At 46.2% G+C, this 22,604-nt stretch overlaps 1 protein-coding gene across 1 annotated transcript in view; it reads left to right on the top strand.

Moving 5' to 3' along the window:
- ST8SIA2 (ST8 alpha-N-acetyl-neuraminide alpha-2,8-sialyltransferase 2) overlaps positions 1 to 22,604 on the top strand; it is an 87,199-nt gene that overhangs the window by 38,383 nt on the left and 26,212 nt on the right. The window contains exons 2-4 of the mRNA XM_012438737.2: positions 10,329 to 10,391; positions 14,518 to 14,646; positions 18,899 to 19,156. Of these exons, the coding sequence (XP_012294160.1) occupies positions 10,329 to 10,391; positions 14,518 to 14,646; positions 18,899 to 19,156 (450 nt within the window). The remainder of the gene's footprint in view (positions 1 to 10,328; positions 10,392 to 14,517; positions 14,647 to 18,898; positions 19,157 to 22,604) is intronic.

The following is a 22,604-nucleotide window of genomic DNA, read 5'->3' as shown; positions in this document are numbered from 1 at the left end:
GTGTTCTCCAGGACCTGGCCTGAAGCAGGAAAAGAGAAAGGCTGGAGCCAGCTATCGAAAGGCATTTGATCTCTTCTAAGCCTGGCTCTCAGGGACTGGGGGTAGGGGGGCTGGAGAGGAGAGGTATTAGACAAAGGGTACAAAGTTTCAGACAGGAAGAATAAATTCTGGAGGTCTATACCGCGTAACTACAGTTAATAATACTGTATTGTACACTTGAAATTGCTAAGAAAGTAGATTTTATATGCTCTTAACAAAAAACTCTAAGTATGGGCCGGGCGAGGTGGCTCATACCTGTAATCCCAGCACTTTGCAAAGCCGAAGCAGGTGGATCATCTGAGGTCAGGAGTTCAAGACCAAGCTGGCCAACATGGTGAAACCTCGTCTCTACTAAAAATACAAAAATTAGCCTGGTGTGATGGCAGGTTCCTGTAATCCCAGCTACACAGGAGGATGAGGCAAGAGAATCTCTTGAACCCAGGAGGCAGAGGTTGCAGTGAGCCGAGATCAGGCCACTGCACTCCAGCCTGGGCAACAAAGTGAGACTCCATCTCACAAAAAAAAAAAGAAAAGAAAAAAAAAGTGTGTGAAGTGATGGATATGTGAGTTAGCTTCATTTAATTATTTCACAATGTATACAGATATCAAAACATCATGTTATAGTATATATACACAATTTGTTTGTCTAATTTGTTTGTCTATTATCCTTAATAAAACTGATGGGAGGTTGGGCACTTGGAAAAAAAAAAAAGATTAATGCATCTCTACTGTCTGTTAAACTTGACTCCATGAGCGTCGGGACTATATATGTCTAGCTTGGCCAAAGCCTGAAATATAGTATTACTCAAAATAATTCTGTTGAATGAATAAGAAAAACGGTAAGTTAGATGTATTGCTGTCCTCATCCAGAGCCACCTTAGGTTTCGTGAAAGAAACCGGGTTTAGGTTTGTTGAGATTTGCTTTTAGTACAAGCCAGATTTTGGATTTTTATAAAGTTAAATCTGTTGGCTTTTTTTTTTTTTTTGGTAATTTCTTCTTATTCTTCTAAATTTAAAAATCCCTCCCATATACTCCTCAGCCCTCATCAAAGGTTGATGAATATGCTCTTCCTTGTTCTTACCAGTTTCTTATGGGTTTCCTTCTTTAAATATTCAACTGTTTTAGAAAATCAAATACCGCATGCTCTCACTCATAGGCAGGTATTGAACAATGAGAACACATGGATACAGGGAGGGGAGCATCACACACTAGGGTCTGTTGGCGGGGAATAGGGGAGGGACAGTGGGGGGTAGAGAGTTTGGGGAGGGATAACATGGGGAGAAATGCCAGATATAGGTGACAGGGTGACGGAGGCAGCAAACCACATTGCCATGTATATACCTATGCAACAATCCTGCATGTCCTACACATGTACCCCAGAACCTAGAGTGCTATATATATATATATATATATATTTCATTCTCAACTCTTTTGGCCAGGCTGGCAAGGTGCAGTAGCTCACACCTGTAATCCCAGCACTTTGGGAGGCCAAGGTGGGTGGATCACCTGAAGTCGTGAGTTTGAGACCAGCCTGGCCAACATGGCAAAACCCTGTCTCTACTAAAAATACAAAAATTAACTGGGCATGGTGGCAGGTGCCTGTAATCCCAGATATTCGGGAAGCTGAGACACAAGAATTGCTTGAACCCAGGAGGTGAAGGTTGCAGTTAGCCAAGATCGCTGTGCCACTGCACTCCAGCCTGGGCAATGGAGTGAGACTCAATCTCAAAAAAAATTTAACTGTTTCATTCTGTCATTCCTAGAGGGTCATACAGGTACTCCTGGTACTCCTTGTGATAATGTAAGCTGATTTTAGGAATTCTGTTGATAATTATTCTTGTGTTAATAGTTGTGTAGGTTGTTTTTTTTTTTAATTACTTTGTAATCGGGACATCAAACCTGTATTTCACAGAGGATACTGCTTAGGGTAAGGGTAAGTTCTTAAGATGGGGTCTGTTTTAAAATTTAAATGAATAATAGTGTGTAGAGTTGATAAATATAAAAAACTGGTAATAGGGATCTGAGAATTACTAAAGTGTGGGAAAATTTGTTAAATCCGTGATTTTTTTTCTGTCTAGATTAAGGTAACACTCAACTGCTTTTCTCACAACTCACCACCAGATCATTACCCAACTATTCCAAACCATTTATTGAATTTCTCTTTGATAGTGATTTTTTTTTTTTTTTTTTTTTTTTTTATTTTTTTTTTTTATTGCATTTTAGGTTTTGGGGTACATGTGAATAACATGCAAGGTTGTTGCACAGGTGCACACGTGGCAGTATGATTTGCTGCCTCCCTCCCCTTCACCTATATCTGGCATTACTCCCCATGCTATCCCTCCCCAACTCCCCACCCCCCCACTATCCCCCCTCCCCCCCAACAGACCCCCGTGTATAGTGCTTCCCTCCCTGTGTCCATGTGTTCTCCTTGTTCAACACCCGCCTATGAGTGAGAACATGTGGTGTTTGATTTTGTGTTCTTGTGTCAGTTTGCTGAGAATGATGGTTTCCAGGTTCATCCATGTCCCTACGAAGGATGTGAACTCCTCCTTTTTAATGGCTGCATAATATTCCATGGTGTATATGTGCCACATTTTTCCTGTCCAGTCTATCATCGATGGGCATTTGGGCTGGTTCCAGGTCTTTGCTATTGTAAACTGTGCTGCAATGAACATTCGTGTGCATGTGTCCTTATAGTAGAACGATTTATAATCCTTTGGATATATGCCCAGTAATGGGATTGCTGGGTCAAATGGAATTTCTATTTCTAGGTCCTTGAGGAATCGCCACACTGTTTTCCACAGTGGTTGAACTAATTTACACTCCCACCAACAGTGTAAAAGCGTTCCTATTTCTCCACATCCTCTCCAGCATCTGTTTTCTCCAGATTTTTTAATGATCGCCATTCTAACTGGCGTGAGATGGTATCTCAATGTAGTTTTGATTTGCATTTCTCTGATGACCAGTGATGATGAGCATTTTTTCATATGTTTGTTGGCCTCATGTATGTCTTCTTTTGTAAAGTATCTGTTCATATCCTTCGCCCATTTTTGAATGGGCTTGTTTGTTTTTTTCTTGTAAATCTTTTTTAGTTCATTGTAAATTCTGGATATCAGCCCTTTGTCAGACGGGTAGGCTGCAAAAATTTTTTCCCATTCTGTTGGTTGCCGATTCACTCTATTGACTGTTTCTTTTGCCGTGCAAAAGCTGTGGAGTTTGATTAGGTCCCATTTGTCTATTTTGGCTTTTGTTGCCAATGCTTTTGGTGTTTTGGTCATAAAGTCCTTGCCTACGCCTATGTCCTGAATGGTTTTGCCTAGGTTTCCTTCTAGTGTTTTTATGGTGTTACGTCTTATGTTTAAGTCTTTAATCCATCTGGAGTCAATTTTAGTGTAAGGTGTCAGGAAGGGGTCCAGTTTCTGCTTTCTGCATATGGCTAGCCAGTTTTCCCAACACCACTTATTGAACAGGGAATCCTTTCCCCATTGCTTGTTTTTTTCAGGTTTGTCAAAGATCGGGTGGTTGTAGATATGTTGTGTTGCCTCCGACGCCTCTGTTCTGTTCCATTGGTCTATATCTCTGTTTTGGTACCAGTACCATGCTGTTTTGATTACTGTAGCCTTGTAGTAGAGTTTGATGTCCGGTAGTGTGATGCCTCCCGCTTTGTTCTTTTTGCTTAGAATTGACTTGGCTATGCGGGCTCTCTTTTGGTTCCATATGAAGTTTAAGGTGGTTTTTTCCAGTTCTGTGAGGAAGGTCATTGGTAGCTTGATGGGGATAGCATTGAATCTGTAAATTACTTTGGGCAGTATGGCCATTTTCACGATATTAATTCTTCCTAACCATGAACATGGAATGTTTCTCCATCTGTTTGTGTCCTCTCTTATTTCGTTGAGCAGTGGTTTGTAGTTCTCCTTGAAGAGGTCCTTTACGTTCCTTGTTAGTTGTATTCCTAGGTATTTTATTCTCTTTGTAGCAATTGTGAATGGCAGTTCGTTCTTGATTTGGCTCTCTTTAAGTCTGTTATTGGTGTATAGGAATGCTTGTGATTTTTGCACATTGATTTTGTATCCTGAGACTTTGCTGAAGTTGCTTATCAGTTTCAGGAGATTTTGGGCTGAGGCGATAGGGTCTTCTAGATATACAATCATGTCGTCTGCAAATAGAGACAATTTGACTTCCTCCTTTCCTAATCGAATACCCTTTATTTCTTTTTCTTGTCTGATTGCTCTGGCTAGAACTTCCAGTACTATATTGAATAGGAGTGGTGAGAGAGGGCATCCTTGTCTAGTGCCAGATTTCAAAGGGAATGCTTCCAGTTTTTGCCCATTCAGTATGATATTGGCTGTCGGTTTGTCATAAATAGCTTTTATTATTTTGAGATACGTTCCGTCGATACCTAGTTTATTGAGGGTTTTTAGCATAAAGGGCTGTTGAATTTTGTCGAAGGCCTTCTCTGCATCAATTGAGATAATCATGTGGTTTTTGTTTTTGGTTCTGTTTATGTGGTGAATTACATTTATAGACTTGCGTATATTGAACCAGCCTTGCATCCCCGGGATGAATCCTACTTGATCATGGTGGATAAGCTTTTTGATGTGCTGTTGTAGTCGGCTTGCCAGTATTTTATTGAAGATTTTTGCATCTATGTTCATCATGGATATTGGCCTGTAGTTTTCTTTTCTTGTTGAGTCTCTGCCAGGTTTTGGTATTAGGATGATGTTGGTCTCATAAAATGATTTGGGAAGGATTCCCTCTTTTTGGATTATTTGGAATAATTTCAGTAGGAATGGTACCAGTTCCTCTTTGTATGTCTGGTAGAATTCGGCTGTGAAACCATCTGGGCCTGGGCTTTTTTTGGGTGGTAGGCTCTTAATTGCCGCCTCGACTTCAGACCTTGTTATTGGTCTATTCAGGGTTTCGACTTCTTCCTGGTTTAGGCATGGGAGGAGACTACTGTCCAGGAATTTATCCATTTCTTCCAGGTTTTCTAATTTATGTGCATAGAGTTGTTTGTAATAATCTCTGATGATGGTTTGAATTTCTGTGGCATCTGTGGTGATATCCCCTTTATCATTTTTTATTGCATCTATTTGGTTATTCTCTCTTTTCTTTTTTATTAGTTTGGCTAGTGGTCTGTCTATTTTGTTGATCTTTTCAAAAAACCAGCTCCTGGATTTATTGATTTTTTGTAGGGTTTTTCGTGTCTCTATCTCCTTCATTTCTGCTTTGATCTTAGTTATTTCTTGTCTTCTGCTAGGTTTTGAGTTTTTTTGATCTTGCTCCTCTAGCTCTTTCAATTTTGATGATAGGGTGTCAATTTTAGTTCTCTCATTTCTTCTCATGTGGGCACTTATTGCTATATATTTTCCTCTAGAGACTGCTTTAAATGTGTCCCAGAGATTCTGGTATGTGGTGTCTTCATTCTCGTTGGTTTCGAAGAACATCTTTATTTCTGCCTTCATTTCAGTGTTTATCCAGTCAACATTCAGGAGAAAGTTGTTCAATTTCCATGAGGATGTGCGGTTCTGGGTTGGCTTCTGAATTCTGAGTTCTAACTTGATTGCACTGTGGTCTGAGAGACTGTTTGTTATGGTTTCTGTTCTTTTGCATTTGCTGAGGAGTGATTTACTTCCAATTATGTGGTCAATTTTAGAGTAGGTGTGATGTGGTGCTGAGAAGAATGTATATTCTGTGGATTTGGGCTGGAGAGTTCTGTAAATGTCTATTAGGTTTGCTTGTTCCAGGTCTGAGTTCAAGTCCTGGATATCCTTATTAATTTTCTGTCTCGTTGATCTGTCTAATATTGACAATGGTGTGTTGAAGTCTCCCAATATTAATGTGTGGGAGTCTATGTCTCTTTGTAAATCTTTAAGAACTTGCCTTATGTATCTGGGTGCTCCTGTATTAGGTGCATATATATTTAGGATCGTTAGCTCTTCCTGTTGTATTGATCCTTTTACCATTATGTAATGTCCTTCTTTGTCTCTTTTGATCTTTGTTGCTTTAAAGTCTATTTTATCAGAGATGAGAATTGCAACTCCTGCTTTTTTTTGCTCTCCATTTGCTTGGTAAATCTTCCTCCATCCCTTTATTTTGAGCCTTTGTGTATCCTTGCATGTGAGGTGGGTTTCCTGGATACAGCACACTGATGGGTTTTGGCTTTTTATCCAATTTGCCAGTCTGTGTCTTTTGATTGGGGCATTTAGTCCATTTACATTTAGGGTTAATATTGTTATGTGTGAGTTTAGTCCTGTCATTTTGATGCTAGCTGGCTGTTTTGCCCATTGGTTGATGCAGATTCTTCATTGTGTTGCTGCTCTTTACCATTTTGTGCGTTTTTGGAGTGACTGGTGCTGGTTGTTTTTTTCTATGTGTAGTGTCTCCTTCAGGAGCTCTTGTAAAGCTGGTCTGGTGGTGATGAAATCTGTGAGTACTTGCTTGTTCACAAAGGATTTTATTTTTCCTTCACTTATGAAGCTTAGTTTGGCTGGATATGAAATTCTGGGTTGAAAGTTCTTTTCTTTAAGGATGTTGAATATCGGCCCCCACTCTCTTCTGGCCTGTAGGGTTTCTGCTGAGAGATCTGCTGTGAGTCTGATGGGTTTCCCTTTGTGGGTAACCCGACCTTTCTCTCTGGCTGCCCTTAGTATTTTCTCCTTCATTTCAACCCTGGTGAATCTGATGATTATGTGCCTTGGGGTTGCTCTTCTAGAGGAATATCTTTGTGGTGTTCTCTGTATTTCCTGGACTTGAATCTTGGCCTGCCTTGCTAGGTTGGGGAAGTTTTCCTGGATAATATCCTGAAGAGTATTTTCCAGCTTGGATGCATTCTCTTCGTCACATTCAGGTACACCTATCAAACGTAGATTAGGTCTTTTCACATAGTCCCATATTTCTTGTTGACTCTGTTCATTCCTTTTTACCTTGTTTTCTCTAATCTTCCCTTCTCGTTTTATTTCATTGAGTTGATCTTCAACTTCTGATATCCTTTCTTCTGCTTGGTCAATTCTGCTGTTGAAACTTGTACATGCTTCGCGAAGTTCTCGTGTTGTGTTTTTCAGCTCCATCAATTCATTCATATTCCTCTCTAAGTTGTCCATTCTCGTTAGCATTTCGTCAAGTCTTTTTTCAAGGTTCTTAGTTTCTTTGCATTGGGTTAGAACATGTTCTTTTAGCTCACAGAAGTTTCTTATTATCCATTTTCTGAAAGCTGATTCTGTCATTTCATCACACTCATTCTCCGTCCAGTCTTGTTCCCGTGCTGGTGAGGAGTTATGCTGCCTTGTAGGGGGAGAGGTGTTCTGTTTTTGGGTGTTTTCATCCTTTTTGCGCTGGTTTCTTCCCATCTTTGTGGATTTATCCGCCTATTGACTTTGTAGCTGCTGTCTTTCTGATTTTGGTAATTTTAAGTCTGCAGCAGCTGAACTCATAAACCCCCTTTTCTTCTCCCCAGGTGTTCTGGCCCAGGGGTTTAGCACTTTGTTTTTCAGCTGTGTTGCTACCGTTTTCCCTGCCCACAAGGTGGCAGTCTAGTCACACTCAGCCTGCAGAGGCTTCGCTGAGCTGCTGTGGGCTCCGCCCAGCTTCCGTGTGAGCTTCCCTGCAGTCCTGTGAGTGTAGTTAGAACTGCTTCCGCTATGCTGGCCCGCCCCTGTAGTGACGCAGTCTCTGTAGTGGCGGGTTGTCTTGGTTACGGAAAATTGCCCCGGAACTGCAGGGTGTTTCCCGATGGAGGACGCCCCTCCCCCACAGAGCTGGACCGTCCCGGGTTCAACCGTGTTTCCAGAGGGGCCGTCTTTGTCCGGTAATCTCTTGGCTTGCCTCCTTGCCACAGCTCCCCTTGCTGGCCCAGAGGGGACACAGTCTTGTTCGCTTTGTTCAAGGAGCCACTGCTCCCCGCCCCCCGTGCAGGCCGAGCGGCTGCTCCGGTCGAACCAGCGGCGCTGGGAACCCGGGGAGCTTTACCACCTGTGAATCTCCTGGTCTGTGGGCAGTTAAAATCTGCTGCCCTGTGTGCCGCTGCGTCAGCTGAAGCAGCGGCTCTGAGATTCCTGGCGCTCCCTTGCCCGGGGGTCTCCTGGCTTGGCTCCCTGCTTCAGCTCCCCTTTCTGGCTCAGAGGGAACTCTGTCTCTCTCGCTCTGCATAAGAAGCCACTGCCCCCCGCTCCAGGGCGTAGGCTGAGCGGCCACTCCGCTCAAACCAGCGGTGCTGGCGACCCGTGGGGCTTTTCCTCCTGTGGATCTCCTGGTCTGTGGGCAGTAAAAGTCCGTCTGGAAATGCGGCGTCCACTCACCCTCTGCGCCTTCTCTCGGAGCTGCAATCCCGACTTCCTCCTAAGCGGCCATCTTGGATCGATCCTTGATAGTGATTTTTTAAAATCATGTATCAGTTCTTATATGCAACATTTCTGGATAATCTGTTTTGTTCTATGAACCTTTCATTGGTCTTGAGCTGTTACTGTACTTTTAATTACTGTGCTTGACTTAATGTCTGGCCTAGCAGGTCTCCCCTTCCCCAAAGGAAAGGCCTAGGGTCCCGAGTGGGGGCATGTGAACAGACAGTGACCCATGAGCCACAGCACATCCAGCAAGGCCATTGGGACCCGACCCAGGTGAACGTGCTGACCCAACATTCCCAGACCCCAACGTGGTAGTGCGAGAACTCTGTTATCCCAAGGGGAAATGGAGAGGAACAAAAATAAATAGTAGGCATCACATTCAAATGAGAAGAACCAATGATACTCTTGGTCATTGGGAACTAGACTTGTAGTGATGAATTTGGAACCGTAAGGGAGAACTAAAATGAGACTCTGGGTGGGTCATGATACCCTTTCTGTTTTCTGGTTATCTGCCTGTGAAATGGGTAGATACAGCCTGTTGTTCAATAATGTTGAAAAGACAAATTTATCTGGAAAAGACATGTATATATAGACAGGCACACACACGCATGTGCACACACAATGTGATATATACAAGTATGCTAATCCTAAGGAAATCAGATACAAAAATCCAGACTTAAAACCAGTGTGTGGATAGGCACTGAATCCACCCCCACCCACAGTGTTCTCATTGAATGACAAGGTTCCCTTCAATGCACAGCTTCCCCAATGATTTCAGTTATTTCTTTGGAGTCTGCCAACACCCCCTATAATTTTTTTTTAGTTTTTATTTATTTATTATTTTGAGACAGAATCTCGCTCTGTTACCAGGCTGAAGTGAAGTGGTGTGATCCTGGCTCAATGCAACCTCTGCCCCCCAGGTTCAAGTGATTCTCCTGCCTCAGCCTCCTGAGTAGCTGGGACTACAGGCATGTGCCACCATGCTCAGCTAATTTTTATATTTTTAGTAGAGACAGGGTTTCACAGTGTTAGCCAGGATGGTCTCAATTTCCTAATCTTGTGATCTGCCAAAGTGGTGGGATTACAGGCGTGAGCCACCGTGCCTGGCCCAATTTTCTTATTAATAAAAATAATGAATCTCACATACAACTTTTTAAAAATATGCAGGGCAAAAAGTGGGGTGTACTAGAGGCACATGGATTTATCCATCCCCCAGCCTAATGTGTCAGTGAAGCAGGATGAATCCATGTGGACAAACAGAATGGGATCTGGCAGAACTGAATAGACAGTAGGAGTGGAAAAGGCCTTAGAATGTTTTTACTTCAAAAGACTATCCTACAGAGGAAGGAACAAGGACTCTCATGACCCACATACACCCTCCCCACTTCCCAGCAGAGGGACACCATGTAATAGTATTTCTTTTGCCACCAAAGAGCAATGCGATCACATTTGGATGGAGGCACTGTTGAGTTAACCTTGCTGCCTCTGTTGAATTTCTGGTGTCTCAAGGTTGGAGAGAATGCAGTGGACAGCAGCTCACTACATGTGAGTGAAAGCAAGAGAAGACAGCCAGCAGGTGCTGAGTCATGCTAGAGCAGATGCTGAGTCATGTTGAATCACGCTATCCTTTGGGATTCACCAAGGGAGACTAATCCCAAGGGAGTTTATTTTCTGTCTTAAATCAGCGTCTCAAGTGAGAACCTGCGTATGAATTGGATGAATATTCAAGTGGGAAAGGGATCAGGGAAGGATCCAGGAAGTCCACACCCTATAAAATGTTTGGGCTGTGTCTGGGGCCAGGACTTTGCCCATTCTGGAGAGTCCAGAATGAGGTCTCTTCCTCCCTCTGTAGTTTTCCAGGTGGGCTGTGGGATCTCCTGGCAATTGAAGAGGGCTTTGCAAAGATGAGCTGGGTTTATAAATAATGCATTTCCTTTGTCTTGCAGGAATTCGGGAGGCAGAGGTACAATCAGATCAGCTGTGAACAGCTTACATAGCAAATCTAATAGGTTTGTAAATTAGATTTTGTGTTCATTTGTTTTTGCTGTAAGGCAGCTATTAATCTGCTTCTCCTCTTTGCTGGATGGTGCCCTTCTTACTTAGCAAATAGATCTGTTTTGTTTCACTTTGGCTTTGCATTTCCCTAATCACTTTTGGGGGAAGCTGTCAATGGAAGATCACATGAAATGGCCCAAGGTCTAGAGGCTGCAGAGATGGAAAATGAAGATGGGTAAGAGTCACTTTCTGGAAAAGAACCCACCCACTTTGTAATGCCTGGGACACCAATGAACTTACTCAAACTTGCATGTTTGCTGAGCAATGGAGACCCTGAAGGGAACCAGGATTTTCGCTCAATTTCACTGCAGTAGATGGCTTGTCCAGGAGGTTAAGATGGAAAATAAAGCATTCAGGAACTTTGCTGACACCTCTTAAAATATTTAGGGAGTCAACACAGTAATGTTAACCCTGATTATTGAATGTACACTCCAAATTCTGAAAGAGTGTTTCTACTTTATGTAATGATGAGAACAGTCATTGGCCAGGAGACAGCTGGAAGCAGGAGAGCATGCAAACCCAGGCTTGCCCCTGGCTGTGGCTGCACCATGCTTCTGAGTCCCCATTCTCTGTCAATGATAAGTGCTCCATAGCTATGGCCTGTAGTCTTATAAGCCTGCACTTAAGGAGCAGTGGAAGGAAGTGCCAAGTTATTTGATGTAAACAAAAGCTGCTCCTCAAAATCAAGGCCGTGTTTTGCTGTCTAAATATCCTATTTTGGTTAGTGTGGGAATAAGAAGTCCATATGACGCAGAGGATAGTCTATTATTTGCCCTTCCATACTTTTTTAGATCTCTTTTCCATATGAGACCTGTCAAGGACCTCTGTCCCTGACCCTGTATGACTCACTCAAGAAACTGTTCTCTCTGTCCCTGACATCATTGCTTCTAGCTCTCTAACAACCTCTTAGTCACCTTGGAGCTCTGAATGAAGCCTCTGTTATGCCTGGTGAAAAGCGAATATAGCAGAAAGGAAGAAGGCCATGTGCACCTAAGGCCCTCTCTGCTCGATTATGAAACGATGCCCCCTTTCAGAGAAAGAAGATCCTGCCCCTGAAGCCCAAGTCCCTGGTAATTGAGGGGGCACAGTCTCATAGGAATCAAGTATGAGAAGTAGAAAAAACAGTCCTGGGGGCAGGCAGCCCCGGCTTCAGCCCCGGTGTTCGTTAGCCAGGGCCTTGGGCAAGTGATTTTTACACTTCTGAGCATTGGCTTCCCCATTTAATTACAACAATAACTGCAGTGTCTTCTTTTAAGGAGTGTTTAAGGATTAGAACCACCAAATGTAAGGCTCTATCTAGCCCAGCACCTGACATGTTAAAGGTACTTAATCGATGCTTGTTAATACCACTGTGGATATATCTGTGGCATCAAAAGCAGGTCACTGGGGCTGAAGTTCAGGGGTCAGGAGGTGATCTTCCTCTAGTGTCATTATGGAAAGTGGGGAGGACTGGAGACAGGAGAACACATTCACTGAAGAGGAACATCTCAACTCACCCGTCCAGCATGTTTGTACAGCACAGGGCGTGTAAAACATGAACCGAGGCAGATCCTGGGGTTATCTAATCCATCCCCTTTATTTTACAGATAAGAAGATAGAGTCCAGAAATCTGAAGTGACTTTCCCAAGTCCCCCAGGTAGACTGCACCCAAGCCAGGGTTAAAGTCCCTTAAGACCATGATGGGCTATGCAGGATGCCATCCAAATTCAGCCTAGAAAGTGGAGACAGAGACGGAATTTCACCATCATCCACACCAGCATTTATCTCTCTCCCTTTCCGACCTTTACCACCTTGTGTCCAAGAGAAGTCTGGAAACCTTTCCTGGAGGTGTCCGAGCAGCTCCCCTCTCCAAGCATCTATGATAGAATTCCTCTGCAGATCCTTTCCTGAGAGCCTGGTGCCAGCCAGTGTGCCCCAGTCTCTGGGAAGCATCACCCTAGACTGAACTCACCATAAGCCATGAGATGCCAGGGCACAGTCACTGATTCCTTTTGAGCACATCAGCTAGCCTCTTAGGGTAACAACTCCTCATCACCAACATTAAAGCATTTCCGTTGTGTGTACGTATTGAGGTAGGCTTCAGTGAAGCTCCAGTGAAGCTGCTAATTCCGAATTCCGTGTCCCTGAGGTCAGTGCCCCTGCCTATGCTCTGCATAGAAGTTGGTGATACCAAAAGGATGCAGTGATACCAGCTCTTGCGGGTATCACTCATGAGGTGGAGGCCATTGGGGCATGCTCCCTTGAGAACATCGGTGCTCCCTTGAGAATTCCAGAACCTCAGGAAATGGTTATCTGTCTCTTCTATACTCTGTTTCTATAAATGGGCAATCTGTGGCTCAGAGAGGTAAAGTGATCAGCCCACAGTCACACAGCTTATGCAATCTTTCCACTGTACCCTCTGCTCCTTGCATGAAAACAGTAAAAATTCCAAAGGGTTAGGTCTTGTGTATCCTCTCAGAAGCTCCATTAAGCCTGCATGCTAGGAAGAGTTCCTCTGCTGTACTCAAAACTCTTTCATTCTCTATCCTCTGCAAATTTACAGATATCTGAATTCAAGACAAGTGATATCAGCCCGAAGGAGTCAGAAATATTGAGGAATGGAGGTGGGTGGGTGAAGGGAATGTGTGAGACAACATGCACCCCCAAACGAATTCCTTCTTTACCTGCAAAAGTCACAGTAGGGCTGGGCGCAGTGGCGCATGCCTGTAATACCAGCACTTTGGGAGGATGAGGCAGGCAAATCACCTAAGTCAGGAGTTCAAGACCAGCCTGACCAACAGGGCAAAACCCTGTCTCTACTAAAATACAAAAATTAGCCAGGTGTAGTGGCATTCACCTGTAATCCCAGCTACTCAGGATGCCGAGCCAGGAGAATTACTTGAACCTGGGTGGTGGAGGTTGCAATGAACCAAAACTGTGCCACTGTATTCACTGCACTCCAGCCTGGGTGACAGAGCGAGACTCTGTCTCCAAATTTAAAAAAAAAAAAAAAAGTCAAAGTAGAGCATCGGGTTTAGAACTCACTAACAGGATTTCATCCTTTTTAACTTGGCTGTTTCAAGATAAATGCGGAGGACATAGATGTTTGGTTTGAACTCCTTCAAGCTTCCGAATTTGGCGTCACAAATCCACTTATTCTAACTGGGAGAATCTGCTGTCAGCCCAGACAAACAGAACTTTGGCTGTGACCCACATACATCTGTGTGCATCCGGCAGTAAGCCGGCTGACTCTTACACTGCCTTTAAAGATAGAATTGTAACCTAGTTTATAGAAACCTACTAGCATAGATTTCAAGCCACTGAATTCAAGCCAGTCTTACAATACCTGGTATTCCTGAGTCAGCTGGAAAAGGGGTGTTTACCCAGAATCATGATCCGCCCAGGGAGTACAAAGCCAGCCAGTTCTTTCATTCACCCTAGGCTTTCCCAGGATCAATTTCAACCTAAATTCAACAATACTTATTTATTGAGCACCTGCTATGTCAGATCATTAGGGAATATAAAATGAATGTGGGCGATCCCTTGCTTACAGCCTCATATGAGGGACAGACACAGCACAGATAACCGTGTAACAAGCACCAGGTTTTAAGTAGCACCTCAGAGTTACCCACAAGAGAGTGATGGGTCTGCCAGGGAGGAGGGTGAAGCCACAGGCTACAATTACATCATCCTGGCTTGAGTTCTTGTTTTCTCTTTAAGTTTGTAAGCCCATCATTTGATGCTTTGTTGCTCATATACCTGCTCCTTGTGGAGTTTATTATCAATAGCTTGAATAAGAAATATTACTCTTCTGACAGTGACTGCCAGGTTTCACTGGGAGGGAAAAAACACTGGGGGCGGGAGAAGAAAAATAGGTTTATCACCCTCCTTCCTGTCTCCAAGAATGTATGTAGGTTATACCTGAGGGACAGAGTTTGTGCATTACTGGAAGATAAATAGACTTCCTTCTCTTCTCAGATAATAACTGCAATTTTGCTCTTCTAGAAAAGTTTACATTCAAGCCCGTGCAAAAACAAAACTATTAGACTTGTCATCGGCTTGCTAACACATCATGTCTACCCTCCTTTTTTTTCCTTCCAGAGCTGAAGTTGTAATAAATGGCTCCTCATCACCAGCTGTTGTTGACAGAAGTAATGAAAGCGTCAAGCACAACATCCAGCCAGCCTCGTCCAAATGGAGACATAACCAGACGCTCTCTCTGAGGATCAGGTACTGGTAATTACCTACAGGACAAGTCAAGAAGACTTGGTCTTCTTCAGCACACACTGGCAAATTGCCGCTCTTCATCATCTAAAGCAGTCAGGATAGAAATAAAATGTTTACCTCCCACTGAGGCAGGTTTCATCTGTAAGTGATCAATTGGAAATAAAAACCCGAGACAAGCCTGGCGGCCCAGCCTGTGTATGCGGCGACTGGGGCCAGGAGGTGGCAGGAGCACCCGCTGAGGTCCTGGGCTCAGAAGCAGCAAACCTTGAGCCTCAGGTCAGCAGCAAAGGGCGCCTGGGCAGTGGAGGCCATGGGTGGCTGTTTCTTCCGAGGCATAACGAGTCCTTACTTGTTGGGACCTGCCTGGCATGCATTCACATTCCCTTTCAGTGACTGTCCCCCAGTTTGTCCTTGGAGAGCGACTCCCTCCCTCAGCTCTTACAGCTTGCATGGGGTGCCCCTCTCCCACAACATGAAAATGAAACACTAGAGCCACAGGGGCATTCGAAGAACGCAGGAACGGACATGACACCTGACCCGAAAGCAGAGTTCTGTTCAGCTGGAGAGCAGCTCATCCTGATCTGTGCAGAGCGATGTTTGCAGAGCACTGCAGGCATGATCCGGTAGCGGCAATGGGGAACCGCAGAGGAGGACTCACAACTTCAGCATTTTGTACACTTAGCCTAGATGTCACCATGATTGACCCAGCAAATGTTTTTAAGTATAATCCAACTATTCCATTCCAGATGTCGTGCTGGGGCCTGGGGCTGCTGGCATGAATCAGACATGCTAGGTGGGGACAAGACTGTAAGCAAAGACAAGATAGCACGGTCTGACGTCCTCATTAGGTGGTGCTGCATCTTATACAGATTTCATCTGTAAGTGATCAGTGGGAAATAAAGAGGCATACTGAGGAAAGAGCCATTCATTTTGTAAGGGGACTAAGAGGACCGGCCAGGAGAGGCTGGCCAGGAGCAATGGGTTTTGAAGGATAATTAGGAGTTCACCAAGCTGCTTTCCACATCCACAGAGTCTATGATCTGGTACCTGTGCGTGGTGCTGCAGGAGCAGGAAGCAGGAGGCAGGGAATGAGGGGGTGAGGCTAGGACAGTAGCCAGGACCAGATAGGGAAGGCGTTGATGACCATCGCAGGCCATGAGGAGAGAGGAGAGCAGCCACCAACAATGTCACCACACAGAACAGGGGCTCCCCCTTCAGTAGGCTCACTGTCCAGATAGAAATGGCCCTGCACCCTAGTTCTTGAAGCTTAGTTTGGGTACATGTGCAGGGCTGGGAAATGGAGAAGCATGCGCTCTGGTGACCTGGCAGCTGAGAAGCCATCTCAAGTAGCTAACTCCCTGCCACCCTGCACTTCTTACTTGATGCCTCTTCAGAGGCCTCCTGGTGGCCCTCCATCCCCCTCACAAAGCCCTAACAACTGCCCCCTTTGATCAGGGGCACCGTGGAGGTGGCAATGCCACCTGCATTAGTTCCCTGGGGCTGCTGTAACAAATTACCGCCAACTCAGTGGCCTAAAACAACAGAAATTGATTCCTGCACAGCTCCGGATGCCAGAGTTCTGAGCACCCCTTGCAGGCTCCAAGGGAGAACCCATCCTCTTGCCCCTTCCAGCCTCCGGTGGCCACAGAACTCTAGCCCCTACCTCCATCTTCTGTGGCCCTCTCCTCACCCTCTCCTCTGTGCCTCTACTTCTTTTTTTTTTTTTTTTGAGGAGACAGTCTGGCTCTGTCACCAGGCTGGAGTACAGTGGTGCGATCTCGGCTTACTGCAACCTCCGCTTCCCAGGTTCAAGCAATTCTCCTGCCTCAGCCTCCCAAGTAGCTGGGACTACAGGCACGTGCCACTACACCCAGCTAATTTTTGTATTTTTAGTAGAGATAGGGTTTCACCATATTGGTCAGGATGGTCTTGATTTCTGGACCTCGTGATCTGCCCACCTCGGCCTCCCTAAGTGCTGGGATTACAGGCATGAGCCACCGTGCCCAGCCCTCTTCTGTCTTCTATGAGGGACACTTGTCATTGAATTTAGGGCCCACCCGGGTAATCCAGGATGATCTCATCTCCAGATTCCTACATTAATTACATCTGCAAAGATACTCTTTTGAAATGTGGTCACATTCTCAGGTTCCAGGGGTTAGGAGGTGGACATGTATTTTAGGGGGTCACCATTCTCCCCACTACACCACCTGTGAATGAAATCCTCCTGCCAGTGCAAGCTACCCATGGTCCCCTATGTCCCTTTCTCCCACCACTGGGTAGAGAAGTAGCCCCCGCCCACCCTGCCCTATGAAGACCAGACTGCATCCTTCATAAAAACCCTACACACACAGCCCCTCAGCAGGAACAACATACCTTTACCCAGAGGGAAAAAGAATTTCCTCCAACTTCAATTAATCATCAAGATTATCCATAATAAAAGATTCTGCAAGTGATTTGGAATGATGTTTAATAATTGATGGTAATTTCTCATAATTAGTTAGAAATTAATTCACTCACAGAGGTGTTTGTTTATGGGCTTTCTAGGGGCTCTCTTTGTTTTTAAATACTTCGGAGTAAGTAACTGCAAGGGTTTCAGCAATTTCCCAGCTACATTAGTTTGTCAAGTCATATAATCCTTGGTAAAGCACAGTAAATAAAAGCAATGCCTCTGTTTTCCATCAATGATGTGAATTAGTCTACAAGGGTGGTTTCCCCAACATGATAGCAAGAGATCCAGGTCATTAATAAGGAGAGACAGCGGAGGAGAAGCCTCAAGCTTACCAAGTGTTCTAGCTGCACCCAAGGCCCTTAAACCTGGACGCACATTAAAGTCACCTGGGGAGCTTTTAAGAGCAATGCTGAGACCTAGGCCACTTGCAGAATCAAGATTTCTCACGTGTCAGCCTGGAGCTTTGAAATACTTAAAGGTTCCCCAAGTGACTAAATGTGCAGCCTGCTGAAATGTACCACAGGCGGTGAACATCTCAAATCCAGCAGGCTTTCAGGCCTCAGTGCTACTGTCTGAGATGGGACAGCTATCCTACAGCGTCTCACGTTTGCAAAGTGCATGAAACTTCTGCACCTCCAGGACTCTGAAAACAAAGAACAGCATCTTTGTATCTGTTCCAGATAGGAATTTGCAGCAGAATAGGAAATTAACTTCAGCTTATCTAGGTCCCCAGTTTCTTTCTCTTTATGAATAACGAATCATTTCTAAAAATCCTGGTCTATATGTAAACAGTTCTTTAAGTAATACCAGGCTAGGATTCGCAGGCTCCGTGGAGGAAGGCTGTGTGTTTCAGTAAAGCTTTTTTGGTAAGTCCAAGAGGACACCCATCCCTTTCCTGACCTCACTCCATCCTTTCTTTGTGCTTTGCTAGATGATTCAATTCGAGAACTTTCTCTAACTCAAAGCTACCCTAGAGCCTAGAGAGCTGTCCTTTGCTCTGAAACAACACAGAGGAGCCCTTCTCTGTGGACCAGCAAGGTGTCCATATTCACAATCTCCCCGCCATAAACACTAGATAGCAACTAGCGGGGGCAGCAAGGGGAGGTGCTCCAGCTTCCTCAAAGGCAGACATGTTCACACACATCGCAGTATCCATCCCTCCAGAAAGCCCCTTTGCCCAGAGAAACCTTCCATGGAAGAAAAGGGGCTAATAAGGAGTAAGAGGCTCCTGTATCTGACTTCCTACTCCTGGACAACTTTGTTAACCTGTTCTCAACATCTAGGAAGTGCAGGAGTAACAGAGAAACTTGGATTTTGTACCTAACCATTCATTTTCATCCCTGTCAGAGAATGGCCCTAAATCCCCCTAAGGGAGCGAGTGTAATGTAGGGTCACCAAATATCTGGGTGTGCCCAAGACTGAGGGGTTTTCAGGGATGCGGGGCTTTCAGTGCCCAGGCTGGGAAGTCTTGGGGAAACTGGGATGGTGGGCCACCCCTCCTTCTGAGGCCTGCTGTGAGGAGCTCACCTCCAGCTTTAATGGAGTGATTTGCCACGCCGTTTTCGCCTCGCAAATGAAGAGGGCATAACCCTGGCAACTCCATGTTGGCCACCACCATAGTTGCCTCTGGGCCATTTCTGGCCACCCTGCCTAGAACCCATTCTCGAGGGCACCTGAACTCTCAGCATGCTTTGTGTTTGCTGGGTTCCAGCCACCCTGCAGGGTGACACTGGGCAGGAAAAGCTGGGCTGGCAAAGGGCAGCTGGCACCACAGAGGCTTTCCTTACGCATGTTTGGTTTCCACAGGAAGCAAATTTTAAAGTTCTTGGATGCTGAAAAGGACATTTCTGTCCTAAAGGGAACCCTGAAGCCCGGAGACATTATTCATTACATCTTTGATCGAGACAGCACCATGAATGTGTCCCAGAACCTCTACGAGCTCCTCCCCAGGACTTCGCCGCTGAAGAACAAGCACTTTGGGACTTGTGCCATCGTAGGCAACTCGGGGGTCTTGCTGAACAGCGGCTGTGGGCAGGAGATTGATGCCCACAGCTTCGTCATCAGGTAACATGCCCAGCAGGCACTCTGGGACCAGAGCGGCAGGCAGGCTGCGCTTCAGGGGAGCACTGCCAGCTGCCCCAAGAGATTGAAACAAGACAGAGTTAGCCCCCACTCTCGACCATAACTGCTCATCAGAATCACTTGGGGAGCTTCGCCCCCAATGTCCAGAATGTACCTCCAACCAGTTAAATCAATGGAGGGGAGGGGAGGGTAAGAGAGGTGTGGCAGGGGTGTGGGCACCCAGGGAGCCCAGGTCATTCTGATGTACAGCCAAGGTTAAGAATCACTGATCCACAGCAGAGGTGGGCAGATGCCGGCCCGCAGCCTGCTTTTGTAGATAGAGTGTGGTTGAAACACAGCCACGCCACTCATTTTCATATCATTCTGACTGTTGTCTCACTACAAGGAGAGTGGAGTCATTGGGCACAGTGCTGTTGTTGGGTGGAATTGCAAAGTCACAACAGAGAGATCATATCGCCTGCAAAGCCAAAAATGTCATTATCTGGCCCTTTACCGAAAAAGTTTGCTGATCCCCTGAGGTAGAGCCTGGTACAAAAGGTTGGTAAGAAAATCTCCTGGGCTGGTCAGTTGTTGGTTCATGTTTGCAAGACTCTTGTAAGTGTCCTGGAAGGGGAAGCGCTACTAATGACTTTATTACCCTGCTTTCAAAATCTGGGAAGTGCGGGAGTAACAGAGAAACTTGGATTTTGTAACTGACTGCAATTTTCTCTAAGATATCAGCTCTCATTTTCCAGTTGCCTGGGACATTTGCACACAAGGTTGCCCATAGGCCTGACACCTGACCCCCAACCACCACAGTCATGGAAACAAGGCCTTGCTGTCTCTCGGTCAGAATTAGGGCATGCAGAGCGTCGCATTTCACTGCAGGTGGCTTCCCGGCCCTGGCAGAACTGCGTACGTTCTCATGTTTCTGTGGGGACCAACTCGAGGCAAAGACAGCCTTGTTCTGGGGTTTTGGGAAGCTGCCTTATGCAGAGTTCCCTGAACCTCTGGACATGGGAAGAAACCGTGTCTTTACTCTTGCGTCCACTGGGATTGAAACGGTACCGCAGCCTGCCGGCCAGAATTTTCTCATCCTCTGCCAGGCCCAGGTGGGCCTGGCACATCCAAGGACTCAGTCCCTGTTTTTCAAAGTCCTTCAGTCTAAAGACAGTTGGAGGGAGAGTCAGGGGAGGGGAAAGGAAGAAGGAAATGTGGCAGGTCTGTCTGATTGGAAGCCAGAGGAGTGATGGGTGGGCATTAAAGGTGAGCGTGTGGGGGCCAAGGCTTCCTCCCAGGGGGTTGGATTCTCTCCAGGGGTGCCCAGCAGTATACAGGGGGTGCTTTCTGAGCTAATGCCACACAGGTAAGCCATGCCTCTTCCTTTGTCACAAGCCATGAGTTCTCACAGTGAGCTTTACACACCCCATGAAGTCCTGACCCTGACCCAGGAATTTTTAGAGGCAGATTTGGGCCACAGTTTCCTTTTGGGACCCTTTCACACAGTCAGCAGTGTGGACTGCAAAGCTGTGCCTTGGCTCTGCTACCCATTTGCCACATGACGTGGAGCGTCCCATTCTGCCTTTCTGGGCCTCAGTTTTATCATCTGTAAAATGGGCTGGGTGGACTGGCTGGCCTTGAGGCTCTTTCACGATGAATACCGTCTGTACTCTGGCCCAGTGCTTCCCAAACTTTACCGTGCACAGGAGTCACCTGGGCTTATCGACATGCAGAATTCTGGGGTCTAGGGTGGGGCCGGCCACTCAGCATTTCTAACAAGCACCCCAGGGGATGCACTGCTGGTGTGTGACTGCAGGTGGAGAGGAGAAGCCGGGGCATGCTCTGCCTCACCCCTAGGAGTCAGGTCCACACCCATCCATGCATACTGGGAAAATATGGATCAAAAACGCCAAGGAGCAAGCTACTCCACACGGTGCAGTTGTTCTTTGTCCCTGAGGCCTTCGTCCATGGCTCTGAAACACCCACGTGTCTCTTCGGGGTGTTTTAGGACAAGATGATGCAGCCCTGCTATGTACAGATCTACGTTTTACATCAGGGATACGGTACCCAGAAGCGGCACTAGCTCCTCCACCCCGCTGGGACCATTCCTCTGGGTTTCCCATCGAGGAGTTTATTTCACGCCCTGCACTTAGAAATATCCTGCAGGTCAAAGCTCCACACGAAGTGAAGAGCGCATGATGCTGCAAGCATTAATGAGACGGCACACGTGAACGTGCTGGGACGGAGTCTCCCACACGACAGGGGCACTAAGCATTAATTCCCCATGGACTCTGTGTCTCTACTCCACCCACCTCACCCCCAGGTGGTGAGCTCCTCCAGAGCAGAGCGCCTGTGCCCATCTCTGGGCCTCCAGTCCAAGGCTGTGCCCGGCCAGAGGAGGGCCTCCATGTGCCTTTGCTAGACTGACAGATGCTGTAAAGTTCCTGCTAGAGGTTTCTGTCTCTGCCAGTCCAAGTCTTCAATCCATCCACCCTTCCTCCTCCGTGGGAGAAACACAGACATGCAAGACCTCACCCCATCTCAGAACACTCTGTGTGGGGAATACACACTTGTAAGTCCTGGTGGGACACATGGCATGCAAAATGCAATGATCTTGCAAAATCCGGTGCCTCCTAGGGTGTTCAGGGCAGGCTCCGGCAGAAGCAGCATTGGAGTGCAGCGTGCCTTTGACCAGTGAAAGTGGTGAGGAGGAGGACACAGCAGGAAGAGAGACATGGAAGGAGGAAGGCAGATGCATGGATCAGGGAGGGCACTGCTCCAGCAAGCATCAGCTGCACAGAGTGCTGCTGGGAATGGATGGAGGGCTGGTCCCAGGAGAGCCCCATGGTCCTGCAGCGCCAGGCTGAGGACACTGTGTCTGTCTGGGATCGTGTGTGTAGCGCATAAGTTCTCAGATGTTTGGGGATCAGGGTTTCATTGTGTGTACACACACACACACACACACACAATTTCTTCCATAGGGAGACTCTGATGAACAAACACCATTCCATGGATAAATCACATCACCATCATTGTTATCCCTTACCATTTACTGGCCACTTAGAATGTACCAGGTGCTATTCTATGTACTTCATGTTTATTAACTTAACAATTCTCACAACTATTCTGTAAGGAGTGCTCTGTTTTTATCCTGGCTTTGCAGTGAGGAAATTGAGGCACAGAGAGGCAAACCCCACACAGCTAGTGAGGGCTGAAGCCAGGCTCTGGACCGGGCAGTTGGCCTCCAGTGCCTGCCCAAGCTGCCTCTCATCCTGCAGAGCCCTCAATGTGTACCTGTAGGTGTGGTGGTTTCTGGAAGAGAATGACTCCTTTCCCGCCCAGAGCCAAGCCCTTCCAAGCAATGCAGCCCACCTACAGCCCACCCAGAAGTCACTTTGGGAGGCTTGGCCCACAGTTGGACAAAAGAGAGCCTAGATCAGATTGAACCCCT

Source organism: Aotus nancymaae, unplaced genomic scaffold (assembly GCF_030222135.1).
Source record: "Aotus nancymaae isolate 86718 unplaced genomic scaffold, 86718_ANA_hifiasm-v0.15.2.pri h1tg000014l, whole genome shotgun sequence".
Classification (NCBI taxonomy): Eukaryota; Metazoa; Chordata; class Mammalia; order Primates; family Aotidae; genus Aotus; species Aotus nancymaae.
Note: the sequence above shows the minus strand (reverse complement) of the source record. Positions and strands in the feature narration are given on the sequence as shown.